This window comes from Leptodactylus fuscus, chromosome 2 (assembly GCF_031893055.1).
Source record: "Leptodactylus fuscus isolate aLepFus1 chromosome 2, aLepFus1.hap2, whole genome shotgun sequence".
In the NCBI taxonomy this organism is placed as follows: Eukaryota; Metazoa; Chordata; class Amphibia; order Anura; family Leptodactylidae; genus Leptodactylus; species Leptodactylus fuscus.
The window spans coordinates 237422492-237447966 of NC_134266.1; the positions used below are offsets into that span (position 1 = coordinate 237422492).

General features: G+C 44.5%; 1 protein-coding gene across 1 annotated transcript in view; it reads right to left on the reverse strand.

Moving 5' to 3' along the window:
• LOC142195826 (electroneutral sodium bicarbonate exchanger 1) overlaps positions 1 to 25475 on the reverse strand; it is a 159421-nt gene that overhangs the window by 41333 nt on the left and 92613 nt on the right. The window contains exons 4-5 of the mRNA XM_075265880.1: positions 25181 to 25316; positions 20593 to 20753 (exon numbers count right to left, since the gene is read on the reverse strand). Of these exons, the coding sequence (XP_075121981.1) occupies positions 20593 to 20753; positions 25181 to 25316 (297 nt within the window). The remainder of the gene's footprint in view (positions 1 to 20592; positions 20754 to 25180; positions 25317 to 25475) is intronic.

Consider the following 25475-nt stretch of genomic DNA (forward strand, 5'->3'; position numbering starts at 1 on the left):
AGTGTAGCATGTTTAGGGACTCTCCAACTATCATGTCTTGTCTGTATTAACAGGGTTGTCAGGGATCAACAAAAACAGTGCAATGGTGGGAAATACCATACAATAAAAAAGAAGCCAACTTGACTATTAGATTTCTATTAACACCACCAAGGTTAGTAACATAACGTCAGCCCAGTGGCATTGGAACAAGCACAGGAGGGGCACACTGGAAAGGCCAGAGATCTAATGGGCAAGTACTATGATTTTTATAATTTTATGGTATTTCCCACTGCTTCTGCTTCGTTTTTGATACATGTGACAACTCATTTAATACATAATAAAACATTCACAATAATAACATCTAACGTGTATTAATAAAAACAGAAATCACAAGAGGATGTGACATTGTCATGGACGTCATTAGATGAAGCTATATAATGACATGACATCTAGCTATTCCATGTTAATCGTGTCATGTGTTACTGAAGGCATCGCTGAGCCCTCCAGGGTTATCCTGGGTAGTCTTGCATCCACTTAGCTAATTACAGCAAGAAAGTCATTAGCTCCTTCTTATTTAAAGCTGCTGAAACTTGTCCTCAGAATGTGACAGCGCATTATACACATTACCATTATATCATCAGCCTTCAATATTTGTTAGCTACGGAACACCTTAAAGGGTAAATGGGTATTTTCACATGGTTGAGTACGGCGCAGATTTTCAGGTGGATTTTGCCTCAAAATGAGCTCCAAAATTCCACCCGATTCTTTTATTGTTTTTCGTATGAGGCAGATATCAGGGCAGGACACTGAACGAACACTGAACAAAACACAAGCACGAAACAATCAGCTCCATTTATCTGGTGTTTATGTGGACTGAAAGCAAAGATGAGGAGCTTGAGGGTCTGAAAATGAAGAGCAAGTTCACCTCATTTCCTCTATATTTTCTGACATATAAATGGGCCCTAAAGGATAACTAAAAATTAACATGGAGCTAGATGTGGAATAAAAATAAAGAAAAAAAATAGAAAGGATACTCATTGATATTCTCCTTGGTTCGGGTCACCCATCTCCTGTTCCCGGTCTTTAAACCTTGGACTTGGGGTAGGGAAAGTATATATATATATTGTAAGCTGATGGCTGGTCAGGTAATGGAGGGGTGTACATCTCACCCAGACTATTCAGGTGAGTGAGATGAGAAAACTCCAGAAGGAATGTTTGTTCTCAGCAGACAACTTTTGTCTGCTGAGCATTTTGGTAAATGCTCAATACTGGGCTGCATTTTTAGGAATGGCAGGTAGGTTGGTTGTGGGACCTGTCATTCCACCCCTCTCCAGTCCACACTTTGGGGATGATCCAGCAGCGACTCAGCTGCAGAGAGTCTCCTCATGAAGAAGGCTTAAGAAGTTGCTCCAGCAGCAACACTTTGGCAGAGCTTAGCTGGAGAGTGAAAGAGAGAGAGGTCATATTTTTGTCATTCAGGAGCTGTGTCCTGAATGACTCAACTGGCTTTTGTTTTCTGTGATTCTAGGTGAGGTAACCTATTCTATGTTTAGTTAGAGCCTAGCCGGGCAGGGATTTATTTTTGTATTGTTTCCTTTTGTTGCTGCACTACCTTTTTTAGTGAAAATAAACTCTACCTTTGTTTTGGACTAAAGAATCTGGACTATTGTGTCTATGCGACCATACCTTGCAACCCCAGACCCTGACAATATTATAAAATATATATATATATATATATATATATATATATATATATATATATATATAATTTTTTTTTTTTTTTTATTCACGTTAGGGCAGGTTCACACCAGCACCCAATCTCTGCTTTCAGGTTACCGTCTTCTGACCGAGAAACTGGACAGGAGATGGAAACCGGCAGACAGCTTTCAAAGCCATTCATACAGCTTTCAAAGCCATTCATTTGAATGGGTTTGCAAAGTGTTCGCCCATGAACATCTTCTGGTCTCCACGGCGAAACAGGTTTTTTTTTTTTTAACCGGGCACAAAGTCGGACATGCAGGACTTTGTGTCTGGTCAAAAAAAGCTCACGGGCGGACACTGAATGCCGGGTTTTCATTTCCTGTTGGCAGAAGACAGAAACCCACAAAGCGGAGACCGGGCGCAGGTGTGAACTCGCCCTTACTCTGTTGTGCATTGTGAATAATACAAATGTTTTTTTCTATTCATCTCACTCGACGTGCCTCAGGATATCCTGAGCCAAGAGAAAAGGTAAGGAAGGACACATCTGTACATGTGAAATCCAATTTCAGCAACTTTTTATTTTATTTTATAGTAAAACACTTGTCTCCAGCATACTGCATTATGTTATTATTTTAAGGTACTTCTTTTTCCCACATATAATGATCCCGTCCTTCATATTCTGTATATGACGTACCGCCCTTTGTATACAATATGGCTTCATCATGTTATTACCGACTGGATTTTGTGGCTTTCACATTACTGCTGACGGACCAACCATTATTCATTCACTTGAAATGCATTTACATGAAACATGGGGACAACGCGTGCTTTATGATTCAACTACACATCGCAGTACACAAGTGAGTCTTCAAAGAAGATGCTGCATCACATTAAAGGATTGGGATAATCTCCCCAAGGCCACTTATTAATGTCTCCGAGCTTAAAAAGAAGCAATCAGTTGTTTTGCTTTGATAAATGTTCTCTTCTATTCTACGCACAAAATAAAAACCGTCCTCCCTCTTTTTCCCAGAAACATCAAAATCCGTCTTTTCACTCGCAGCAGGATGTATCAATATAAAGCCTACAAATAAGATTCACTTCTGATCCAAGCACTGTCATCTCACATATTCCACAAATCTAACGCTGAACTGTTTAAAGGGGAATTTGTTTTCTCTCTCCTGACATCTCCATACAAGTGAGTAACTGAATTCGCCATAAAAAAAATAAAAATTGAGAATTAATTCTTAGAATTATTGTTTCCTCTTTTATTCTTTCTAGAAATGTATAAGTAAATTGATAATTGAATCTCTACATACTCTGACACAGAGATCAGTAGGTGTAGGGTGATACAGATGCACACCTACAGTCCTATGAAAAAGTTTGGGCACCCCTATTAATCTTAATTAGAGATGAGCGAACAGTGTTCTATCGAACTCATGTTCGATCGGATATTAGGCTGTTCGGCATGTTCGAATCGAATCGAACACCGCGTGGTAAAGTGCGCCATTACTCGATTCCCCTCCCACCTTCCCTGGCGCCTTTTTTGCTCCAATAACAGCACAGGGTAGGTGGGACAGGAACTACGACACCGGTGACGTTGAAAAAAGTAGGCAAAACCCATTGGCTGCCGAAAACATGTGACCTCTAATTTAAAAGAACAGCGACGCCCAGCTTCGCGTCATTCTGAGCTTGCAATTCACCGAGGACGGAGGTTTCTGTCCAGTTAGCTAGGGGTTAGATTCTGGGTAGGCAGGGACAGGCTAGGATAGGAAGGAGAAGACAACCAACAGCTCTTATAAGAGCTAAATTCCAGGGAGAAGCTTGTCAGTGTAACGTGGCACTGACGGGCTCAATCGCCGCAACCCAGCTTTCCCAGGATCCTGAATGGAATACACTGTCAGTGTATTCCCGTATACCCGATATATACCCCCGATACCCGTTCCAACGGTGTGCCCCCCCACCTTCACCCCAGAAATACCCTGCAAGTCCCCTAGCAATAGGATTGGGGCTATATACACCCACTATTTTTGCTACTGGTATACAGTGCCATTGTCTGACTGGGAATTCAAAGAATATATTGGGCTTACATATAACTTCAATTCCAGGGAGAAGCTTGTCAGTGTAACGTGGCACTGACGGGCTCAATCGCCGCAACCCAGCTTTCCCAGGATCCTGAATGGAACACACTGACAGTGTATTCCCGTATACCCCATATATACACCCCAAATCCCCGTTCCAACGGTGTGCCCCCCCACCTTCACCTCAGAAATACCCTGCAAGTCCCCTAGCAATAGAATTGGGGCTATATACACCCACAATTTTTGCTACTGGTATATAGTGCCATTGTCTGACTGGGAATTCAAAGAATATATTGGGGTGACGTGCACCCACAATTTTTGCTACTGCTATACAGTGCCATTGTCTGACTGGGAATTCAAAGAATATATTGGGGTTATGTGCACCCACAATTTTTACTACTGGTATATAGTGCCATTGTCTGACTGGGAATTCAAAGAATATATGGGGGTTATGTGCACCCACAATTTTTAATACTGGTATACAGTGCCATTGTCTGACTGGGAATTCAAAGAATATATGGGGGTTACGTGCACCCACAATTTTTAATACTGCTATACAGTGCCATTGTCTGACTGGGAATTCAAAGAATATATGGGGGTTACGTGCACCCACAATTTTTAATACTGCTATACAGTTCCATTGTCTCACTGGGAATTCAAAGAATATATGGGGGTTATGTGCACCCACAATTTTTAATACTGCTATACAGTTCCTTTGTCTCACTGGGAATTCAAAGAATATATGGGGGTTATGTGCACCCACAATTTTTACTACTGGTATATAGTGCCATTGTCTGACTGGGAATTCAAAGAATATATGGGGGTTATGTGCACCCACAATTTTTACTACTGGTATATAGTGCCATTGTCTGACTGGGAATTCAAAGAATATATGGGGGTTATGTGCACCCACAATTTTTAATACTGGTATACAGTGCCATTGTCTGACTGGGAATTCAAAGAATATATGGGGGTTATGTGTACCCACAATTTTTAATACTGGTATACAGTGCCATTGTCTGACTGGGAATTCAAAGAATATATGGGGGTTACGTGCACCCACAATTTTTAATACTGCTATACAGTGCCATTGTCTGACTGGTAATTCAAAGAATATATGGGGGTTACGTGCACCCACAATTTTTAATACTGCTATACAGTTCCTTTGTCTCACTGGGAATTCAAAGAATATATGGGGGTTATGTGCACCCACAATTTTTAATACTGGTATACAGTGCCATTGTCTGACTGGGAATTCAAAGAATATATGGGGGTTACGTGCACCCACAATTTTTAATACTGCTATACAGTTCCTTTGTCTCACTGGGAATTCAAAGAATATATGGGGGTTATGTGCACCCACAATTTTTAATACTGGTATACAGTGCCATTGTCTGACTGGGAATTCAAAGAATATATGGGGGTTATGTGCACCCACAATTTTTAATACTGGTATACAGTGCCATTGTCTGACTGGGAATTCAAAGAATATATTGGGGTTATGTGCACCCACAATTTTTACTACTGGTATATAGTGCCATTGTCTGACTGGGAATTCAAAGAATATATGGGGGTTATGTGCACCCACAATTTTTAATACTGGTATACAGTGCCATTGTCTGACTGGGAATTCAAAGAATATATTGGGGTTATGTGCACCCACAATTTTTAATACTGGTATACAGTGCCATTGTCTGACTGGGAATTCAAAGAATATATGGGGGTTATGTGCACCCACAATTTTTACTACTGGTATACAGTGCCATTGTCTGACTGGGAATTCAAAGAATATATTGGGGTGACGTGCACCCACAATTTTTGCTACTGCTATACAGTTCCATTGTCTCACTGGGAATTCAAAGAATATATGGGGGTTATGTGCACCCACAATTTTTAATACTGGTATACAGTGCCATTGTCTGACTGGGAATTCAAAGAATATATTGGGGTTATGTGCACCCACAATTTTTACTACTGGTATATAGTGCCATTGTCTGACTGGGAATTCAAAGAATATATGGGGGTTATGTGCACCCACAATTTTTAATACTGCTATACAGTTCCTTTGTCTCACTGGGAATTCAAATAATATATGGGGGTTATGTGCACCCACAATTTTTAATACTGGTATACAGTGCCATTGTCTGACTGGGAATTCAAAGAATATATGGGGGTTATGTGCACCCACAATTTTTAATACTGGTATACAGTGCCATTGTCTGACTGGGAATTCAAAGAATATATTGGGGTTATGTGCACCCACAATTTTTACTACTGGTATATAGTGCCATTGTCTGACTGGGAATTCAAAGAATATATGGGGGTTATGTGCACCCACAATTTTTAATACTGGTATACAGTGCCATTGTCTGACTGGGAATTCAAAGAATATATTGGGGTTATGTGCACCCACAATTTTTAATACTGGTATACAGTGCCATTGTCTGACTGGGAATTCAAAGAATATATGGGGGTTATGTGCACCCACAATTTTTACTACTGGTATACAGTGCCATTGTCTGACTGGGAATTCAAAGAATATATTGGGGTGACGTGCACCCACAATTTTTGCTACTGCTATACAGTTCCATTGTCTCCCTGGGAATTCAAAGAATATATGGGGGTTATGTGCACCCACAATTTTTAATACTGGTATACAGTGCCATTGTCTGACTGGGAATTCAAAGAATATATGGGGGTTATGTGCACCCACAATTTTTAATACTGGTATACAGTGCCATTGTCTGACTGGGAATTCAAAGAATATATTGGGGTTATGTGCACCCACAATTTTTACTACTGGTATATAGTGCCATTGTCTGACTGGGAATTCAAAGAATATATGGGGGTTATGTGCACCCACAATTTTTAATACTGCTATACAGTTCCTTTGTCTCACTGGGAATTCAAAGAATATATGGGGGTTATGTGCACCCACAATTTTTAATACTGGTATACAGTGCCATTGTCTGACTGGGAATTCAAAGAATATATGGGGGTTATGTGCACCCACAATTTTTAATACTGGTATACAGTGCCATTGTCTGACTGGGAATTCAAAGAATATATTGGGGTTATGTGCACCCACAATTTTTACTACTGGTATATAGTGCCATTGTCTGACTGGGAATTCAAAGAATATATGGGGGTTATGTGCACCCACAATTTTTAATACTGGTATACAGTGCCATTGTCTGACTGGGAATTCAAAGAATATATGGGGGTTATGTGCACCCACAATTTTTAATACTGGTATACAGTGCCATTGTCTGACTGGGAATTCAAAGAATATATTGGGGTTATGTGCACCCACAATTTTTACTACTGGTATATAGTGCCATTGTCTGACTGGGAATTCAAAGAATATATGGGGGTTATGTGCACCCACAATTTTTAATACTGGTATACAGTGCCATTGTCTGACTGGGAATTCAAAGAATATATGGGGGTTATGTGCACCCACAATTTTTAATACTGGTATACAGTGCCATTGTCTGACTGGGAATTCAAAGAATATATGGGGGTTATGTGCACCCACAATTTTTAATACTGGTATACAGTGCCATTGTCTGACTGGGAATTCAAAGAATATATTGGGGTTATGTGCACCCACAATTTTTACTACTGGTATATAGTGCCATTGTCTGACTGGGAATTCAAAGAATATATGGGGGTTATGTGCACCCACAATTTTTAATACTGGTATACAGTGCCATTGTCTGACTGGGAATTCAAAGAATATATTGGGGTTATGTGCACCCACAATTTTTACTACTGGTATATAGTGCCATTGTCTGACTGGGAATTCAAAGAATATATGGGGGTTATGTGCACCCACAATTTTTAATACTGCTATACAGTTCCTTTGTCTCACTGGGAATTCAAAGAATATATGGGGGTTACGTGCACCCACAATTTTTGCTACTGCTATACAGTTCCATTGTCTCACTGGGAATTCAAAGAATATATGGGGGTTATGTGCACCCACAATTTTTAATACTGGTATACAGTGCCATTGTCTGACTGGGAATTCAAAGAATATATGGGGGTTACGTGCACCCACAATTTTTAATACTGCTATACAGTGCCATTGTCTGACTGGGAATTCAAAGAATATATGGGGGTTATGTGCACCCACAATTTTTAATACTGGTATACAGTGCCATTGTCTCACTGGGAATTCCACAAATAATTTGGGGATTCATTCACCCTACATCTCAGGCTCTTGCCATATTCACCCAGGTTGTCAGTGCTGCACCAGCTCGTTCCCAGACAGCTCGGCCAGAAAAACGCGTTACCTATATAGAGGATTTGGACAATGAAGACAACATGTTCTAAATCTAATGTCTGCACCTTCTCCAGAATTAAAATAAAGGCAGCGTTTAACTTTCAAATAGCACTGCACAAAGGAAGAGCTTATCAGCTTGTCTCATGACATGCTACTGAAAAGTTTCATTTGTGTATCTTAATGTAAATATAGTTGTATAAGCTTTTTGGGTTTTAGGCACTGCCAAGTTATTTATTACCACCCGCTCCCTTATAATGATGATGACGCCAAAGTCACTGTGGGTGTTCAGAGCTCACAGCTTTGGGTGACATTTGTCTTGCTCTCTGTCGGTACCAGCTGTCTTTTTGGATACCGTAAAGTTATGTTGACTTTATTAACAGCTATAGAAGCTTTAGCCAGGTTGTGACGGTGTGTAACCCTAACAACACTAAGTGGGATACACATTAATAGTCAGTCTATGTACGCTAAACGTATCACTGAAGTAATTTTTTTTCCCTCTCCCCTAATATAAGAAAGGAACAGACATTAGACCTAGACCGGGGTTCGAGGCTTGAAAAAATCCAGTATTATTTGTTCTTCATGATGTGAAATATGTGTTGAAAAGCAACCCAAGATGAAGTCAGCCATGTGTGCCAGTGTGTTACTTGGCATGCCTTTGCTGGCCCCAACTGTAAGGGTCACTCTCCATTTCCTCCATTTTCCACTCCCCTTCACACCATTTGTGGTGAAGCAATGGGATGCACTGAAGTGCACCCTCTAGCCTCGTGTGGGATAGGGACATCAGATGCCACTCCAACCCCCTCGTCTTCCTCCGCCAGCCAACGGTGCGAAGATGAGAGGAGTGTGCTCTGAATGTTTTCTGCCTAGCAGAGGCTAGTTCTCACTTACGAAAATGGCCCCACTTTGACCTGTATATCAGGCACAATGGTGTAGGTTTCAAAGAAACATGGCACCAACAAGTTGGAAAACGTGGGCCATGCGTGGACCGTGTTTGAGTCTGGCAAGCTCCAGATCTGCTACCAGGTTCCAGCCATTATCACAGGCGCAAAAATGCCAGGCCCCAGGTGTAGCAGGGAAAAAAAAAAGCCATCTCAGCCAGGATGGCATCCCTGACCTCGGAGGCACTGTGCTGTCTGTCCCCCAAGCTGATCAGTTTCAGCACGGCCTACTGACATCTCCCCATGCCAGTGTTACAGTGTTTTCCGCTAGTAGCTGGGGTGGAGGTTGCAGCTTCGTAGGGTTTCAGTCTACTCCTGCCATGAATTTTGGCCTGGGAGAGGAGATAGGCCACCCCAGTTTGCACCCGGGGAACAGACTCCACCACATTCACCCTGCCTGTCATTAAAGATAAGCACTGCAGCATCCCTGACCACAGGCGCTTGTCCATGTGTCGGTGGTCAAGTGGACCTTGCAGCAAAGCGCAGAGCTCTGGGCCCGACTGATGTTATGGGACACATGCAGGCGCAAGGCAGAGACAGCACACCAAGAGAAGTAGTAACGGCTAGGCCCAGCATAGGGAGGTGCCCCAGCTGCCATCTGCTGACGGAAGGCCTGGGTCTCCAGAAGCATAAACAAACACCAACATCTCCAGGGCCAGCAGTTTATCGATGAGGCTGTTACAGGCTTGGGCATGGGGGTGGGTTGTATTGTACTTCTGCCTGCAATGAAAAGCTTGGGAAATGTGGAGTGGCTGGGAAGAGGCGCATGATGGTGCAGGCCAAAAGGGCGCATGAGGGTGAACTCCCCAATGTGTCAGAGATAGGTGTGTAGGTGTCCTTGCATCATATACTTGCACCATATTTGGCTTTGGAAGTTAATTTTGTGCCAAAAAGTGGTTAAGACAGCGATCCCTCAGCTACTCCCGTTACACTGTCTATTGAAGTTACCATCTGTGGAAGTGGACCACCATTTCTAAGATCCCAAAGGAAGCAGGCAAGAGATGTGCAGTTCAGAAAAAAAGATGAGAAAATAAGTTTAGGCTGTAGAGCACAGAGGGATCGGAGAGGACAGAGCTGGTGTCGGCCAGGTATTCCCACAACATGCGCCTATACTTGTCCCTCCTGGTGACACTAGGCCCCTGAGTGGCAGTAATTTGTCCAGGGGGGCCATTAACGTGTTCCAGACCTAGGAATAAGTCTTCCAACAGGGTAGAGTTTTGCATGCCTTTGCTTCTACCCACTGTTTTTGCTGCTTAGCTTCCCTCCACATCTACTCTGCTTTCACCCCTAAACATCACCCCAGTTTATGCCTTTGCTTCTACCCAGGTTTTTTGTTGATTTAGCTTCCCTCTACATCTACACTGCTTTAGCCCCTAGACATCACCCCTGTCCATGTGGGGTCGGTGGCCTCGTCATCCACCAACTCCTCTTCCAATTGCGCACTGCCCCCTTACTGCAAACCGCACATGACCACAGCTTGCCTTGATGGCAACTGTGTCTCATGATCCCCACTTAGGTCCAGACAAGTCGGTGGCGGGTCCAAAACCCCAAAATTGGAAGGAAATGGCAGATGCTGCAGTATTTCTAACACCTGTTCCTGGTGCTCGGGCCTGGTCTGTGTTGTACCCTGCACCCTGCTTAACGCATCTGCCATATCCGAAGTTGTGCTGAGCGCATGCTAATGTTTCGTGTCCAGTGCAATGGATGGGATGGGATTTCACATAAGTCTGCCACCCATGGCCACTCATGGTTGAGCAACTGAGGGAGTTGACTTTGACGAACCCGAGGGTTTTGGAGTTGGAACTACATCAAAGGTCTGTGCTGCTCACACACTCTGCTCAACACATGATATGTTTAGTGCCAGCAGTGTGGAGACGTCGCACAACAGCCGTTGTTCCAGCAGGTACAGGCGTTGTAGGAGTGCATAGAGGCTAGCAGCGGCAACTATACACTTTAAAAACTATCCGCACAAGCGCCACACTTTCACCAGTAGCTCAGGAACATTGGGGTACCTTTTTCAAAAGATTAGCAGCAATGAGTTAAAAACGTGGCCCAGGCATGGAATATGTTGCAGGCTGCCAAGCTACAGAGCCAATCCCAGGTTACGGCCATTATCACACATGACAACATGCCTGGGCCCAGGTGCAGTGGCAAAAACCACATTGCCGTCTCATCGAGGATGGCATGACTCACTTTGTAGGCAGTGTGCTGTCTGGCCCCCAAGCTGATGAGCTTCAGCACGGCCCGCTGACGTCTCCCCACACCAGTGTTGCAGCGTTTCCAGCTCGTAGCTGAGGTCAATTTAACAGCGGAGGAGGGTGGTGTTTCAGCCCTCCTCCCAGGAATGTTGTGTGGGGAGACAAGTCAGGCCACCACATTTTGCGACCCGGTCCACGCCTCAACTACATTCAACCACTGTGCCCAAATTGAAAGGTAGCGTCCCTGTCCGCATGCACTTGTCCATTCGTAACTGGTCACATGGAACTTTAGGGCTAAGCGCTGAATTTAGGGACCGCCTCATGTTTGGGGGAAAGTGCTGGTGTGGACGGCACAGTGCGGTGGCGCAGTAGACACTCTGCCCAAAAAGGGCAGAGTGTCCCCCAGCCGGGATTCCAACATCTCCTGGGCCAGATTTCTTGAGATGAGGCCGTTGAAGCCTTGGGCATGTGGGTGGGTTGCGCTGTACTTTAGCATGAAATGAAAGGCTTGGGAGATGGGGAGTTGCTGGGAAGAGGCGCATGATGGCGCGGGCAAAAGGAGAAATGGCAGGAAAAGGTGAGGATAAGGGTGAACTCCCCAAAGTGTCAGAGGCAGATGTGGAGGTGTCCTGGCTCCTGGTCTGGACTGCAGCGCCAGCCCTGTCAACAGTGGAAGAGGCAGTGGCCGCCAGGCCAAACGACGATTATCCTGCGCTTGCTCTCACCCACTGAGCCCAGGGCTTGCCTTCCAAATGATGGCACCCGCAAGAGGTGGTGAGATTCCTCTCCGCAGATCTCCAAACCATCTTGGACTTGCAAATTGCACTAAATTTGTCATGTAACTGACATGTATATGATGAGTCTATCCATTGTCTGTTCATTTTGGTGAAAGTCAGCCTGTCAGCTGACAGACAGCTGTGCTTGTCAGTGATGATGTCACCGGCTGCTTGTACCCCCAGTTTTTGCTGCTTAGCTTGCCTCCACATCCACACTGCTTTTGCCCCTACACATCACCCCTATCCATGCCTGTGCCTCTAGCCATAAGTCTGCCACCCATGGAAACTCATGGTGCAGAAAGTGAGGGAGCTGACTCTGAGGAACCCTTGGGTTTTGTAGCTGGTACTCCATCAAAGGTCTCTGCTGCTCACACACCCTGCTGAACATACGGTATCTAGGGTTAGAGCGTGTGGTGACCTCGCACAACAGTAGGTGCTTCAGGCAGATGTAGGCCTTGCTGGAGTGTATTGCGGCTAGCTCCAGGTACTGTAGACTTGGGAAAGTGGGTGTCCAAGTGCCGCACTTTCACCCTTAGCTCAGCTAATTTGGGGTATGTTTTTAAAAATCATTGCACCACTACATTGAACATGTGGGCCAGGCATGGAACGTGTTGGAGGCTGGCAAGCTCCAGAGCCCTCCAACAAGCTAAAAAACCTGGCCCCAGGGGCAGCGGGGATAAACAAATTGCCATCTCATCCAGGATGGCATCCCTGACCTCAGAGGCAGTGTGCTGTCCGTCTCCCAAGCTGATGAGCTTCAGCCCAGCCTGCTGACGTCTCCCCACACCAGTGTTGCAGCGTTTTCAGCTCGTAGCTGGGGTAAATCTAACAGCGGAGGAGGAGGAGGGTGGTGTTTCAGCCCTCCTCCCAGGAATGTTTTGTGGGGAAACAAGTCAGGAAAATTCTTGAAACGGGAGAGTTTTGCATCTTTGCCCTTGCTGCCTATGGACATCCCTTTGCCTCTAGCCACCATTTTCCCTGCTTTGCTTGCCTCCACATCCACACTGCTTTTGCCCCTAGACATCACCCCAGTCCATGCCTTAGCTTGTACCCCCAGTTTTTCCTGCTTAGCTTGCCTCCACATCCACACTGCTTTTGCCCCTAGACATCACCCCAGTCCATGCCTTAGCTTGTACCCCCAGTTTTTCCTGCTTAGCTTGCCTCCACATCCACACTGCTTTTGCCCCTAGACATCACCCCAGTCCATGCCTTAGCTTGTACCCCCAGTTTTTCCTGCTTAGCTTGCCTCCACATCCACACTGCTTTTGCCCCTAGACATCACCCCAGTCCATGCCTTAGCTTGTATCCCCAGTTTTTCCTGCTTAGCTTGCCTCCACATCCACACTGCTTTTGCCCCTAGACATCACCCCAGTCCATGCCTTAGCTTGTACCCCCAGTTTTTCCTGCTTAGCTTGCCTCCACATCCACACTGCTTTTGCCCCTAGACATCACCCCAGTCCATGCCTTAGCTTGTATCCCCAGTTTTTCCTGCTTAGCTTGCCTCCACATCCACACTGCTTTTGCCCCTAGACATCACCCCAGTCCATGCCTTAGCTTGTACCCCCAGTTTTTCCTGCTTAGCTTGCCTCCACATCCACACTGCTTTTGCCCCTAGACATCATCCCTATCCATGCCTCTTCCCCTAGCCATAACTCTGCCACCCCTGGAAACTCATGGTGCAGAAACTTTGGTTGCTGACTTTGAGGAACCCTTGGGTTTTGTAGATGGAACTCCATCAAAGGTCTGTGCAGCTCACACACCCTGCTCAAGATATGGTATTGTAGGGTTTCAGCGTGTGTGAATGACGGACAACAGCCTGTGTTTGGACAGATGTAGGCCTTGCTAGAGTGTTTTTAGGCTAGCAGCGACTCCTGTGCACTTGCAAAAGTGGGCGCACAAGCGCCGCATTTTCAACAGTAGCTTCGGTACATTTGGGTATGTTTTTAAAGAACTTTGCACCACTAGGTTAGACGTGGGCCAAACATGGAACGTGTTGGAGGCTGGCAAGCTCCAGAGCCGCTACCAGGTTCCAGCCATTATCACAGGCGCAAAAATGCCAGGCCCCAGGTGTAGCAGGGAAAAAAAAATGCCATCTCAGCCAGGATGGCATCCCTGACCTCGGAGGCACTGTGCTGTCTGTCCCCCAAGCTGATGAGCTTCAGCACCGCCTGCTGACGTCTCCCCACACCAGTGTTTTAGCGTTTGCCGCTAGTAGCTGTGGTGGAGGTTGCAGCGTCGTAGGGTTTCAGTCTACTCCTGCCATGAATTTTGGCCTGGGAGAGGAGATAGGCCACCCCAGTTTGCACCCGGGGAACAGACTCCACCACATTCACCCTGCCTGTCATTAAAGATAAGCACTGCAGCATCCCTGACCACAGGCGCTTGTCCAAGTGTCGGTGGTCAAGTGGACCTTGCAGCAAAGCGCGGAACTAAGGGCCCACCTGATGTTGAGTGACACGTGCTGGTGCAAGGCGGGGACGCCACACCGGGAGAAGTTGAGACGGCTAGGGACGGCATAGTGAGGTGCCACAGTTGCCATCAGGTCCGGGAAGGCGGGAGTTTCAACAAGCCGGAACGCCAACCTCTCCTGGGCCAGCAGTTTAGCGATGTTGGCGTTCTAGGCTTGCGTGGGTGGGTGGTTAGCGGTGTATTTCTGCCGGCGCTCCAATGTCTGAGAGATGGTGGGTTGTTGTAAAGAAGCGCCTGATGGTGCCTTTGATGGTGCAGGAGAAGGAGATAAGACAGAAACAGGGGAGGATGAGGGAGAAGTCAACAAAGTGGCGGAGGCAGATGAAGTGATGTCCTGGCTCGTCCTCTGGAGTGCATCGCCAGCACTGTGAGCAGAGGCAGTGGCATGAACGGCGGGCGACGTTTGTCCTGTCGTTGCTGCCTGCCACTGATTCCATTGCTTGGATTCCAAATGACGGTGCATTGAAGTGGTGGACAGGTTGCTCTTCTCAGGGCCCCTACTCGATTTCGAGAGGCAAATTGTGTAGACGACACTATATCTGTCCTCGGCGCATTCCTTGAAAAAACTCTACACCTTCAAGAAACGTGCCCTCGATGGGGGAGTTTTTCTGGGCTGGGTACAAAAGGGAACATCTTCGGACATTCCGGGTCTGGCCTGGCTTCGGCAAAGCAGCTGACCTCTGCCTCTGGACATGTCTCTGCCTCTAGCTACCCTTTTTGGTGCTGCACCTGCCTCAACATCCACACTACTTTCCCAGCTTGACATCTGCCTTGTCCAGGTGGGGTCGGTGTCCTCGTCGTCCACCACCTCCTCTTCCAACTCCTGTCTCGCCTCCTCCTCCTGCACAATGCGCATGTCAACTGGCTGCCCTGACAGCAACTGCGTCTCATCGTCGTCGATGAGGGTGGGTTGCTGGTCATCCGCCACCAAATCGACCGGAGATGGAATGGAGGAGACTCTAGTGTTTGAGCATCTGGACACAGATACTCGTCTGTTAGGTCCGTGGAATCGCGAAATGGAGGGGCAGGTTGCGGTACAGTCAAAGGAAGGGAGAACAGCTCTGGGGAGCAGGGACAGTTGGGGTTATTGTTCTGAGAAGATTGGGAATTTTGGGTGGAAGGAGGACAAGACTGTTGGGTAAGAGGAGGTAGAGGCTGACTGGCTGGTGGACAATGTGCTTTAAGCGTTATCCGACAGCCATTGCAAGACCTGTTCCTGGTTCTCGGGCCTACTAATCTTTGTACCATTCAGCCTAGTTAATGTGGAACTTTTGTGCAAAGCGCAGAACTTAGGGCCCGCCTGATGTTAAGGGACACACGCTGGTACAAGGCTCAACTCACCCTAAGTGCCAAAAACACTGCTGGTGCAAGGCTCTACTCATGCCAAGGGCCTCAATCTCTGCTGGTAGCTCAGCTTAAGGTCATGTAACTTTGTTTGGAAGGGCTCATGTTAAGGGCTAGAAAAGTGAATTTTGGAAGGTCTTACCACATCACACACACACACACACACACACACACACACTCAAAATGACAGTTAAGGGTGAGGGCTTTTGGAATTCCCATTGCCTATTCCATTTGTGGTTGTCATGGGGAACGTGATTTAAAGGGGTGGTTGTTACTGTTTGTTGAGCTTAAATTGGGGTTTGTGTCCATCCATTTGGGGAGTAAAGAAGGTTTCCAGGTATTTTCCCACTTTGATAGAGGTTTTTTTGAATGTGGAAAGTGTGTAGTTGTTAGGCAGTGATGTTGGGGTAATAGAGGGTCTTTGGTGTGTTAGATGCCCTCAGGCATGCTTCCCCTGCTGTCCCAGTGTCATTCCAGAGGTGTTGGCATCATTTCCTGGGGTGTCATAGTGGACTTGGTGACCCTCCAGACACGGATTTGGGTTTCCCCCTTAACGAGTATCTGTTCCCCATAGACTATAATGGGGTTCGAAACCCGTTCGAACACACGAACATTGAGCGGCTGTTCGAATCGAATTTCGAACCTCGAACATTTTAGTGTTCGCTCATCTCTAATCTTAATCATTTTTAGTTCTAAATATTTTGGTGTTTGCAACAGCCATTTCAGTTTGATATATCTAATAACTGATGGACACAGTAATATTTCAGGATTGAAATGAGGTTTATTGTACTAACAGAAAATGTGCAATATGCATCAAACCAAAATTTGACTAGTGCAAAAGTATGGGCACCTCAACAGAAAAGTGACATTAATATTTAGTAGATCCTCCTTTTGCAAAGATAACAGCCTCTAGTCGCTTCCTGTAGCTCTTAATCAGTTCCTGGATCCTGGATGAAGGGATTTTGGACCATTCCTCTTTACAAAACAATTCAAGTTCCGTTAAGTTTGATGGTCGCCGAGCATGGACAGCCCGCTTCAAATCATCCCACAGATGTTCAATGATATTCAGGTCTGGGGACTGGGATGGCCATTCCAGAACATTGTAATTGTTCCTCTGCATGAATGCAGAGTCGATTTGGAGCAGTGTTTTGGATCATTGTCTTGCTGAAATATCCATCCCCGGCGTAACTTCAACTTCGTCACTGATTCTTGAACATTATTCTCAAGAATCTGCTGATACTGAGTGGAATCCATGCGACTCTCAACTTTAACAAGATTCCTGGTGCCGGCATTGGCCACACAGCCCCAAAGCATGATGGAACCTCCACCAAATTTTACAGTGGGTAGCAAGTGTTTTTCGTGTAATGCTGGTTTTTTTGGACGCCATGCATAACGCCTTTTTGTATGACCAAACAACTCAATCTTTGTTTCATCAGTCCACAGGACCTTCTTCCAAAATGAAGCTGGCTTGTCCAAATGTGCATTTGCATACCTCAGGTGACTCTGTTTGTGGCGTGCTTGCAGAAACAGCTTCTTTCTCATCACTCTCCCATACAGCTTCTGATTGTGCAAAGTGCGCTCTATTGTTGACTGATGCACAGTGACACCATCTGCAGCAAGATGATGCTGAAGCTCTTTGGAGGTGGTCTGTGGATTGTCCTTGACTGTTCTCTCCATTCTTCTTCTCTGCCTTTCTGATATTTTTCTTGGCCTGCCACTTCTGGGCTTAACAAGAACTGTCCCTGTGGTCTTCCATTTCCTTACTATGTTCCTCACAGTGGAAACTGACAGGTTAAATCTCTGAGACAACTTTTTGTATCCTTCCCCTGAACAACTATGTTGAACAATCTTTGTTTTCAGATCATTTGAGAGTTGTTTTGAGTAGCCCATGATGCCACTCTTCAGAGGAGATTCAAATAGGAGAACAACTTTCAATTGGCCACCTTAAATATCTTTTCTCATGATTGGATACACCTGGTTATGAAGTTCAAAGCTCAGTGAGGTTACAAAACCAATTTTGTGCTTCAGTAAGTCAGTAAAAAGTAGTTAGGAGTATTCAAATCAATAAAATGATAAGGGTGCCCATACTTTTGCACTAGTCAAATTTTGGTTTAATGCATATTGCACATTTTCTGTTAGTACAATAAACCTCATTTCAATCCTGAAATATTACTGTGTCCATCAGTTATTAGATATATCAAACTGAAATTGCTGTTGCAAACACCAACATTTTTAGAACTAAAAATGATTAAGATTAATAGGGGTGCCCAAACTTTTTCATAGGACTGTATAAAGGATTTTCCAGCCTCAAACTGATTTATCATACTGACGGTCTATCTACAGCAGGGGTGCCCAATACGTCAATCGCGATCTACCGGTTGATTGCAATGGACGTATGGGTCGATCGCGGGATGCAGCCAGGGATCCCCGGTGTCTGCTTGTTCACAGTGCAGGCTGAGAGTCGACTCTCAGCCTGCGCTGTGAACAAGCACTCCGGACACTTGCAGGCCGCTCTTAGGGATGGAGGGGGCCGGGGTGCTGCTTGTTCACAGCGCAGGCTGAGAGTCATCTCCGGACACTGGCAGGCGGGGCTGCCGCAGCCCCAGCCTGTCAATGTCCAGAGATAACTCACAGCCTGCGCTGCGAACAAGCAGAGAGTGGGGATCCCTGGGTGGCCACAGAACGCCGCTGTCTCCTGCTCTCACGCTCTGCCCGGCCCTGCCCACATGCCCGACCTCACCCACAGACATGCCCCGCCCACAGACACGCCCACAAGAAGTGGGTAGTAGATCTTTCGACTTGGTCATCTTATAAAGAAGCTCACATGCTGACAAAGTGTGAGCACCCCTGATCTACAGGAAAGGCCCTGACAGATCATACACGGATGACCCATCCTGTATGAAAAGTGACCGCATGTCCATCACATATATTTGCATGGGACTGAGCTGCAGTATAGCCATGTAACCAACAGAAGTGAGGTCACTTCCTCAGAGGAGGACGTGGAGCTCAGTGTCATAGTCCTCAACAAGCCCTTTAATTAGTGGTTTTCCCATTGATCCTAAAGATATTTGTCTCACAAACATGCGCTAGATTCACCCACGAGTTTCAGCTCAGCCATGCGGCCACATTGGGCGCATCTACGTCACGATGCTTTGACTCATCATATTATGAGGCCCAGTCACAGGACGATGACATCACAGAGGAGGCCAGAAGTGGCCAGGAACCACCAAGACATGTCGACATAATGAGGCTTCGATCAAAGTATCCTGACGTACATGCGCCCCTTGTTATCACTGAGGCCCAATCACAGGCCTCAGCCGTATCCTGGGACCATTGACTTCATCTAGGAGGGCAGAAGATGGCGGGGAAAAGAAGACCAGTCAGAGTGGTGGACCCTTGAAAAGATGAATATGAGCTGTTTATTATTTTTCCGAACCTCCTCTGGGCCTCCAAATATTCTTCTCTGGGGTCTGAGGAGACCCAGAATTTAATAGTGATTGGTGGTTGGCAAACTCCACGAATCTTGGCTTCAGCTGAAACCAAATTTTTTTGGAAAGCTCGTAACAAAACTCTGTTCCTTACGAGTCAGTGGAGACCCCCTCATTGCTGTTGTCATTAACTGTTGCTGTTCCACTGTATCTACACTTGTCAACTAGTAAATAACCCTACAGAGAAATGTCCCATGTCTCGAGTACGTGTGTATTCTTATTTCCTTGAGTGAAGAGCTCCAGTAGGCGACCTGCGAGAGGTGTGGTGTATCTGGGAGCCAACCAAACAAGTGGCACGTCTGCTGCTGAGACATGTGGACAGGGCGTTGCCAGATTTGTATCATATCGGGGGCAACACGTTGGCTCAGTGGTTAGCACTGCAGCGCTGAAGTCCTGTAGGTCAAATCCCGCCAGGAACAACATCTGCAAGGAGTTTGTATGTTCTCCCCGTGTTTGCATGGATTTCCTCCCATTCTACAAAGACATACTGATAGGAAAAAAAAAAAAAAAAAAAAGTACATTGTGATCCCTAAATGGAGCTCACAATCTACATTTAAAAAAAAAAAAAAAGATTTGTGCCATATCGCACAGTCGCACCATTACAAGAGGGAAAAGTTAAAACCAAGTAGCCCAATTATGCATTTATTTCTAGTTGGAATAACAGAAGAGCTCTATGAGAAGGTGCTGAAGAATTTCTTAATAGGGAGTACAAGTATTCATTAAAACAGAAGTGTCAGGATACATAGTTATCTAAACCCCTTTAATAAGGAATAACCAATTCTAACAAGTAAAACACAAACCAGTATGTGTTGTCACCCACTCAGCATGCTTCGAACTCTGAATAAATGCCCATGTAGCTACTAAAAAGATAATAACTTGTCCAAGACTTGCTCACCCCCCACCATTCTCATATTGATAGTCTCTCCTTAAGCTATTTCATCAGTATGTAGAGTGGTGGAGCTCCAGCTAATGAACACCGCCATTGTACAGCACATTCTGCATACAGAGCAGATGGCTCCATACACCATGTAGTGGCCGTGTAGTGCTATTGCAGCTTAGCTCCCATTCACTTCACATTAAATAAGATGTACGCTGATCCACTGGTGTTTTTAAGACAAACAAATGCAAACAAATTATGACCTGTCCAAAAAGTGGCGACCATAAAAGGGATTTCTGGGAGTTGCCTAGCAGGGAACATGAAGACAAATTCTCTTTAATCTATCAAATCTGGTGTTTAGTCCTTTTCCTGTCCACAACTAGTACAAAAGGAAATACAAGCTGGAACTTCATAGCGATGACTTTGGAAGGAGCTAGAATACAGTAATTATTATACCTGCTATTTCCTCTATGGTGTTTGCACGCATATCCAGCTGAACGGTTCCATTTATAATACAACTCCGCAGTTCAAAAAGGCTATGTAGGGAGAGTGTAGCGACATATGGTTTACTCCAGCGTTCTCCTCCATCTTCCACATCTTCCTCAAACTTTAACCACCTGAAGTCACAGAAAGATACATCCAAATTAGAAAAACATTCATTTTCTACAATCCTGAACTGAAGAAAAATATCACATTTTTTTTTTTGTTTTTGACGTGAATAAATGGGTCATTAATTTTTTTGTGTATTTGGATGATGTCACCCTATTTTACATATTCACCTTGACTATTCAAGATTTATAAAGATTGAGTCTTCAGTAGCTGATACCTTTTTAATGGCTAACAAAAATGATGACAGACTACTTACCTTTAGACGTGGCCTCCGCGGCGCATGCCGGCCGGCGGCCATATTTTCAAGGCCGCAATTTCGCGCACGCGCAGTACGCTCTTCGAGGTCTTCGCTGAACAAAGCGTACTGCGCATGCTCAGTAAGGTCTGTACAGCCCTCCGAAGCCTGGATGACTTCACTTGTGCGTCGGAGGGCTGGGGCCTGCCCCCATTGCTGCGAGAGAACTCATTAGCATACCGGTAAAAACCAGGATTTCTAAGGAACGGCGCCACAGAGACCACGTCTAAAGGTAAAAGACGAATAGCCTTTCTAAAGGCTATTCCGACGTCTAACACAGAAAAAATAGCTATTTAGTGGTAGAATCCCTTTAAGCACTGTAATATAAGTACGACTATGATATTTTGACAATGTGTTTTGTGTTAATCTTGGCATCCAAGCTGGGAAATGCTCCAAGTGCATATGAGACCATAGACCACTATGGGTCAATGTGTTTTTCTGGCATCGACCAATCTAGTATGGGTAGTGTGAGAACAAGGTGACAGGTAAAGTTCTGGAAGGTCGCTATATCTCCCCCAGATTCCTCACTGTATGGAGAGTGAGGTCAACACAGGGTTGTAACAAAAACTCAGCTGTAAGATGGCCTTTCTGTTAACTACTTCTTATCCAACAGCAGGAAAAACCCTTCAAGCACAGGTGGGAACTGGGCCTATAAAAGGTTGTCAAGACCTCAGTCCTGGGCAGTTCCTGGGGGAGAGAGGAGGAGCCGGGTTCTGTCCTAACACTTTGACAACTGGTGAGAAACCAGTGTAGAGTATTGACTATTCATTTGCCATTTGTGTTGACCGTGAGGCTGAAACAAGCCACAAGTACAGTTAGAGTTTGTTTAGTTAGTAGCTCAGACAAGCAGGATTTATGTTATTGTTTTTGCCTGAAGTTAAGGCTTGTTTATTTTCCGCCAGTTTTTTTTTTTTGCAAAATAAACATACAGGACAAAACCTGTTTAACCCGATTTTTGTGTCTGTCTGGGTCCGCTGCTGCTAGCACTGAGCCAATCCTCCCCACAGTTGTTACACCTTTGTTCACGTTGGCCTCTATTTTTGGCACATACGTTGTATGTTGTGAGATATTTCCAATGTATTCACTTAGCTTTTTCTGTAGATATCAATAGGAAAATGAAGGTCATGTACACTTTAAGAACATTTTTAACCATATGATGCCCACTTTATTCTACACCTACACCGAATAACCAAATTATCGCCCACATCTCTTACTAGGCGATTCGCAAACCAGGCTTCCGGCCAGGGTGACTAGCTCAGAGTTATGGCACAGACCGTCCTATCCATCTGTTGTACTATTTTTATTCCACTGTTCTCTTTTGGGTTGGAGCAGAGATTATTCACTTCTATTTTTTAACCTGGAGTTCAGGAATTTTCTTTTTAATGAGATAGAAAAGTGATAATTGTTTTCAACAATTAAATTCTGCAGAGATTTAAGTGCTCTCATTTTCATGAAACCATGAGGAATGTGCATACGTGTCAATGACACCGCCGTTAAATAGGAGCTAATAGAAACGGTGTTTCTGCCTAGTGTTTACAATGGGAAATTGTGTAGTGAACTATCATTGATATCATTTAGGCTTTAATTATCTTCCTCTCATCCCGGGTGTTAGATATAATAACTATCAAAAGGGACGGCTCGTACAATCCATTTATACACCCAGGTGTCCTTATACTAAATACACTCACTACTAGTCGGTTTTATTCATATAGTGCCAACATATTTCATGGAGTTGTACACAGTATATGTTCACACACCAAGTTTCGACTTGCCCAATCGATAAACTCATCGTACAAAAAAAAAAAAAAAGACCATAAAGTATAATATGATACAGACTGAGTGTATATAATATGTGTTAAGCATTAGCTAAGTATTGTTTGGTAGTGGTGTGGTATGCTTTGTCTTGTACATGATCCCAGAGGGTCCTATCGCAAAATATATAACCAGGCTCTAAAATTTTATACACAATTTATAGTACTAATGTCCATTTATCGGGCAGTGAAATCACTACAGATACCAGCAACTTCTGCATCCTATATTTCTATCTTATAAACTTGGAAAATTGACAAAATGCGGTCACCGCCATGATATCTCAACATAAGGATAATACATAGTGATGTCACTCTCTGGAGACAAGTAATACAACTGCAACGGAATATGATAATGATGTAATAAAACAAGGGCACTGGACAAGTTGTGTCAGATATGTCACTGTTGGCTCAGTGGTTAGCACTGCAGTTTTGCAACGCTGGAGTCCTGGAGTTCGAATCCCGCCAGGAACAACATCTGCAAGGAGTTTGTATGTTCTCCCCGTGTTTGCGTGGATTTCCTCCAATTATACAAAGACATACTGATAGGAAAAAAAAGTACATTGTGATCCCTTAATGGGGTTCACAATCTACTTAAAAAAAAAAATAGTGTCAGTGATGTCAATGTACATGGAAGGAAATCAGTGTGCCGTAGAACCTAATAAAGTACCATATATACTCGAGTATAAGTCGACTCGAATATAAGCCGAGGCCCCTAATTTTACCACAAAAAACTGGGAAAACTTATTGACTCGAGTATAAGCCGAGGGGGGGAAACGCAGCAGCTACTGGAAAATGTCAAAAATTAAAATGGTCGGAGTTTTTGGGTGTAGTAGTTGCTTGGTGATGGGGAAGGGGAGGGGGTGTTTTGATTGTATGTCTGCCCCTTCCCTGAGCTGGAGGACATGTTTTTTCTTCCCCCCTTGGAATTCAGTCTGGGTGAATATAGGGTATCTGCAGTGCTCCTATTAACCCCTTCCCGACAGAACAGGAGCACTGCAGATCCCCTATATTCAGTAGACCGGGCACTGTCAGACACAGGGATACCTAATGTGCATGTGTTTCACAGTCATTTTCTACTTTTGTGTGTATCATAGGGAAAAGATGGATTAAAGAACTTTTTTTTTTTTTTTTGCACTATTTTATGGGATTCTATACATTGATATTGTGGCTGGTCATAGACCCCCATCCCCCACCATCCTAAAAAAAAATAAAAAAAATAATTTTATCTAGTATAAGCCGAGGGGGGCTTTTTCAGCACAAAAACTGAAAAATTTGGCTTATACTCGAGTATATACGGTACATAAAAAAGGATTACTGCACATAGTGATGTCACAGTACTGGTATAATCCAAGTGAAGTGATCTCATAGAACCAGAGTAATAAAATTAGTAATATAGCTAAAAGTTAAGGACCATAGTGATGTCACTAAGTAAGAGAGAGAAATAGGGATATCACACATAGTGATGTCACAGTACAGAAGTAATGCACACAGTGATGTCACAATGCATGGATCATAAACGCTGTGAGATCAAACACAGATTATTGTACAGACTGATAGCAAAGAAACGCGCTAAGGTCACAGGGATAATGAACCTAGTGATGTCACAGCTGATGACATAGGAGCACAGTGATGTCATAGCACAGGGATAAAAGCACTGCATTGAAATACAAGGAAAATGCACATACTTTTGCAACAACATACTGTAGAGTTCATGGATTTAACAGAGAGATACAGTCGTAACACAGGTATTCACCTATGAGTCAGACTGGCCCTGTTCAGGTCTTAGGACCCAGAGGTACTGGAGACCTCTACATCTGTAGTCACACCTTGTAGGATATCGAGAGTTGCTATTATACTTGAATTTGTGGTTGTTGGAGGAACTGGTGACCCTTCAGTGCTGTGACCCATAGTCCCATATGACCTATTTATATAGATACTGTAAGGTTTTTCTACCATGGGTGCTAATATGGACTGCCTGTTTGTAGGCGTGAAGTGTCCTATTCAATAAAATGTCAACTGACCTGTCAGCATGGTTTAGGAGTGTGAAATTAAAGCCTGCAAGCATATAAGAAACCCACGCACGCATGGAAAGAACATAACAATGCCATGCAAACATTGCCTTTGGACACATTTAATTCCGTCTCCCCAGTGTAGCAACAGATTTAACCACTGAGTCACTGGGCTGCCCTTACATTGGAAACCTCTACTTGTTTATTTTATCTTAGATCTGTTAGTAAAACATTCCTAAAAGATGAACCCATTTACAAAGTATTGTTCTCTAATCTGCTAGTAATAATATATGCGATTGTACACTTTGCCATATTTTTACCTTGCAGTCTCTTTCCATTCAGCATCTTCGCCTTCCTTGACACAAATTTCGTCCAACTCGGTAAACAGCTCATGGGGTACATGTTCCTCATCCTCTTCTGTTCCAAGAATGAACTGCACTCTCTGGGACGGAGTGTCTACATAAATGACAAGCATATTCTTATCCATTATTTATATAGTGGCAACACAAGTAAGGTTGTAACAATGGGTTCTGGTGGAAACTCCTAAAAACACATATGTAACAGAAGTATGTTTGTCATTATCATGGTCTTCACCTGACCATATGTTCCATGATG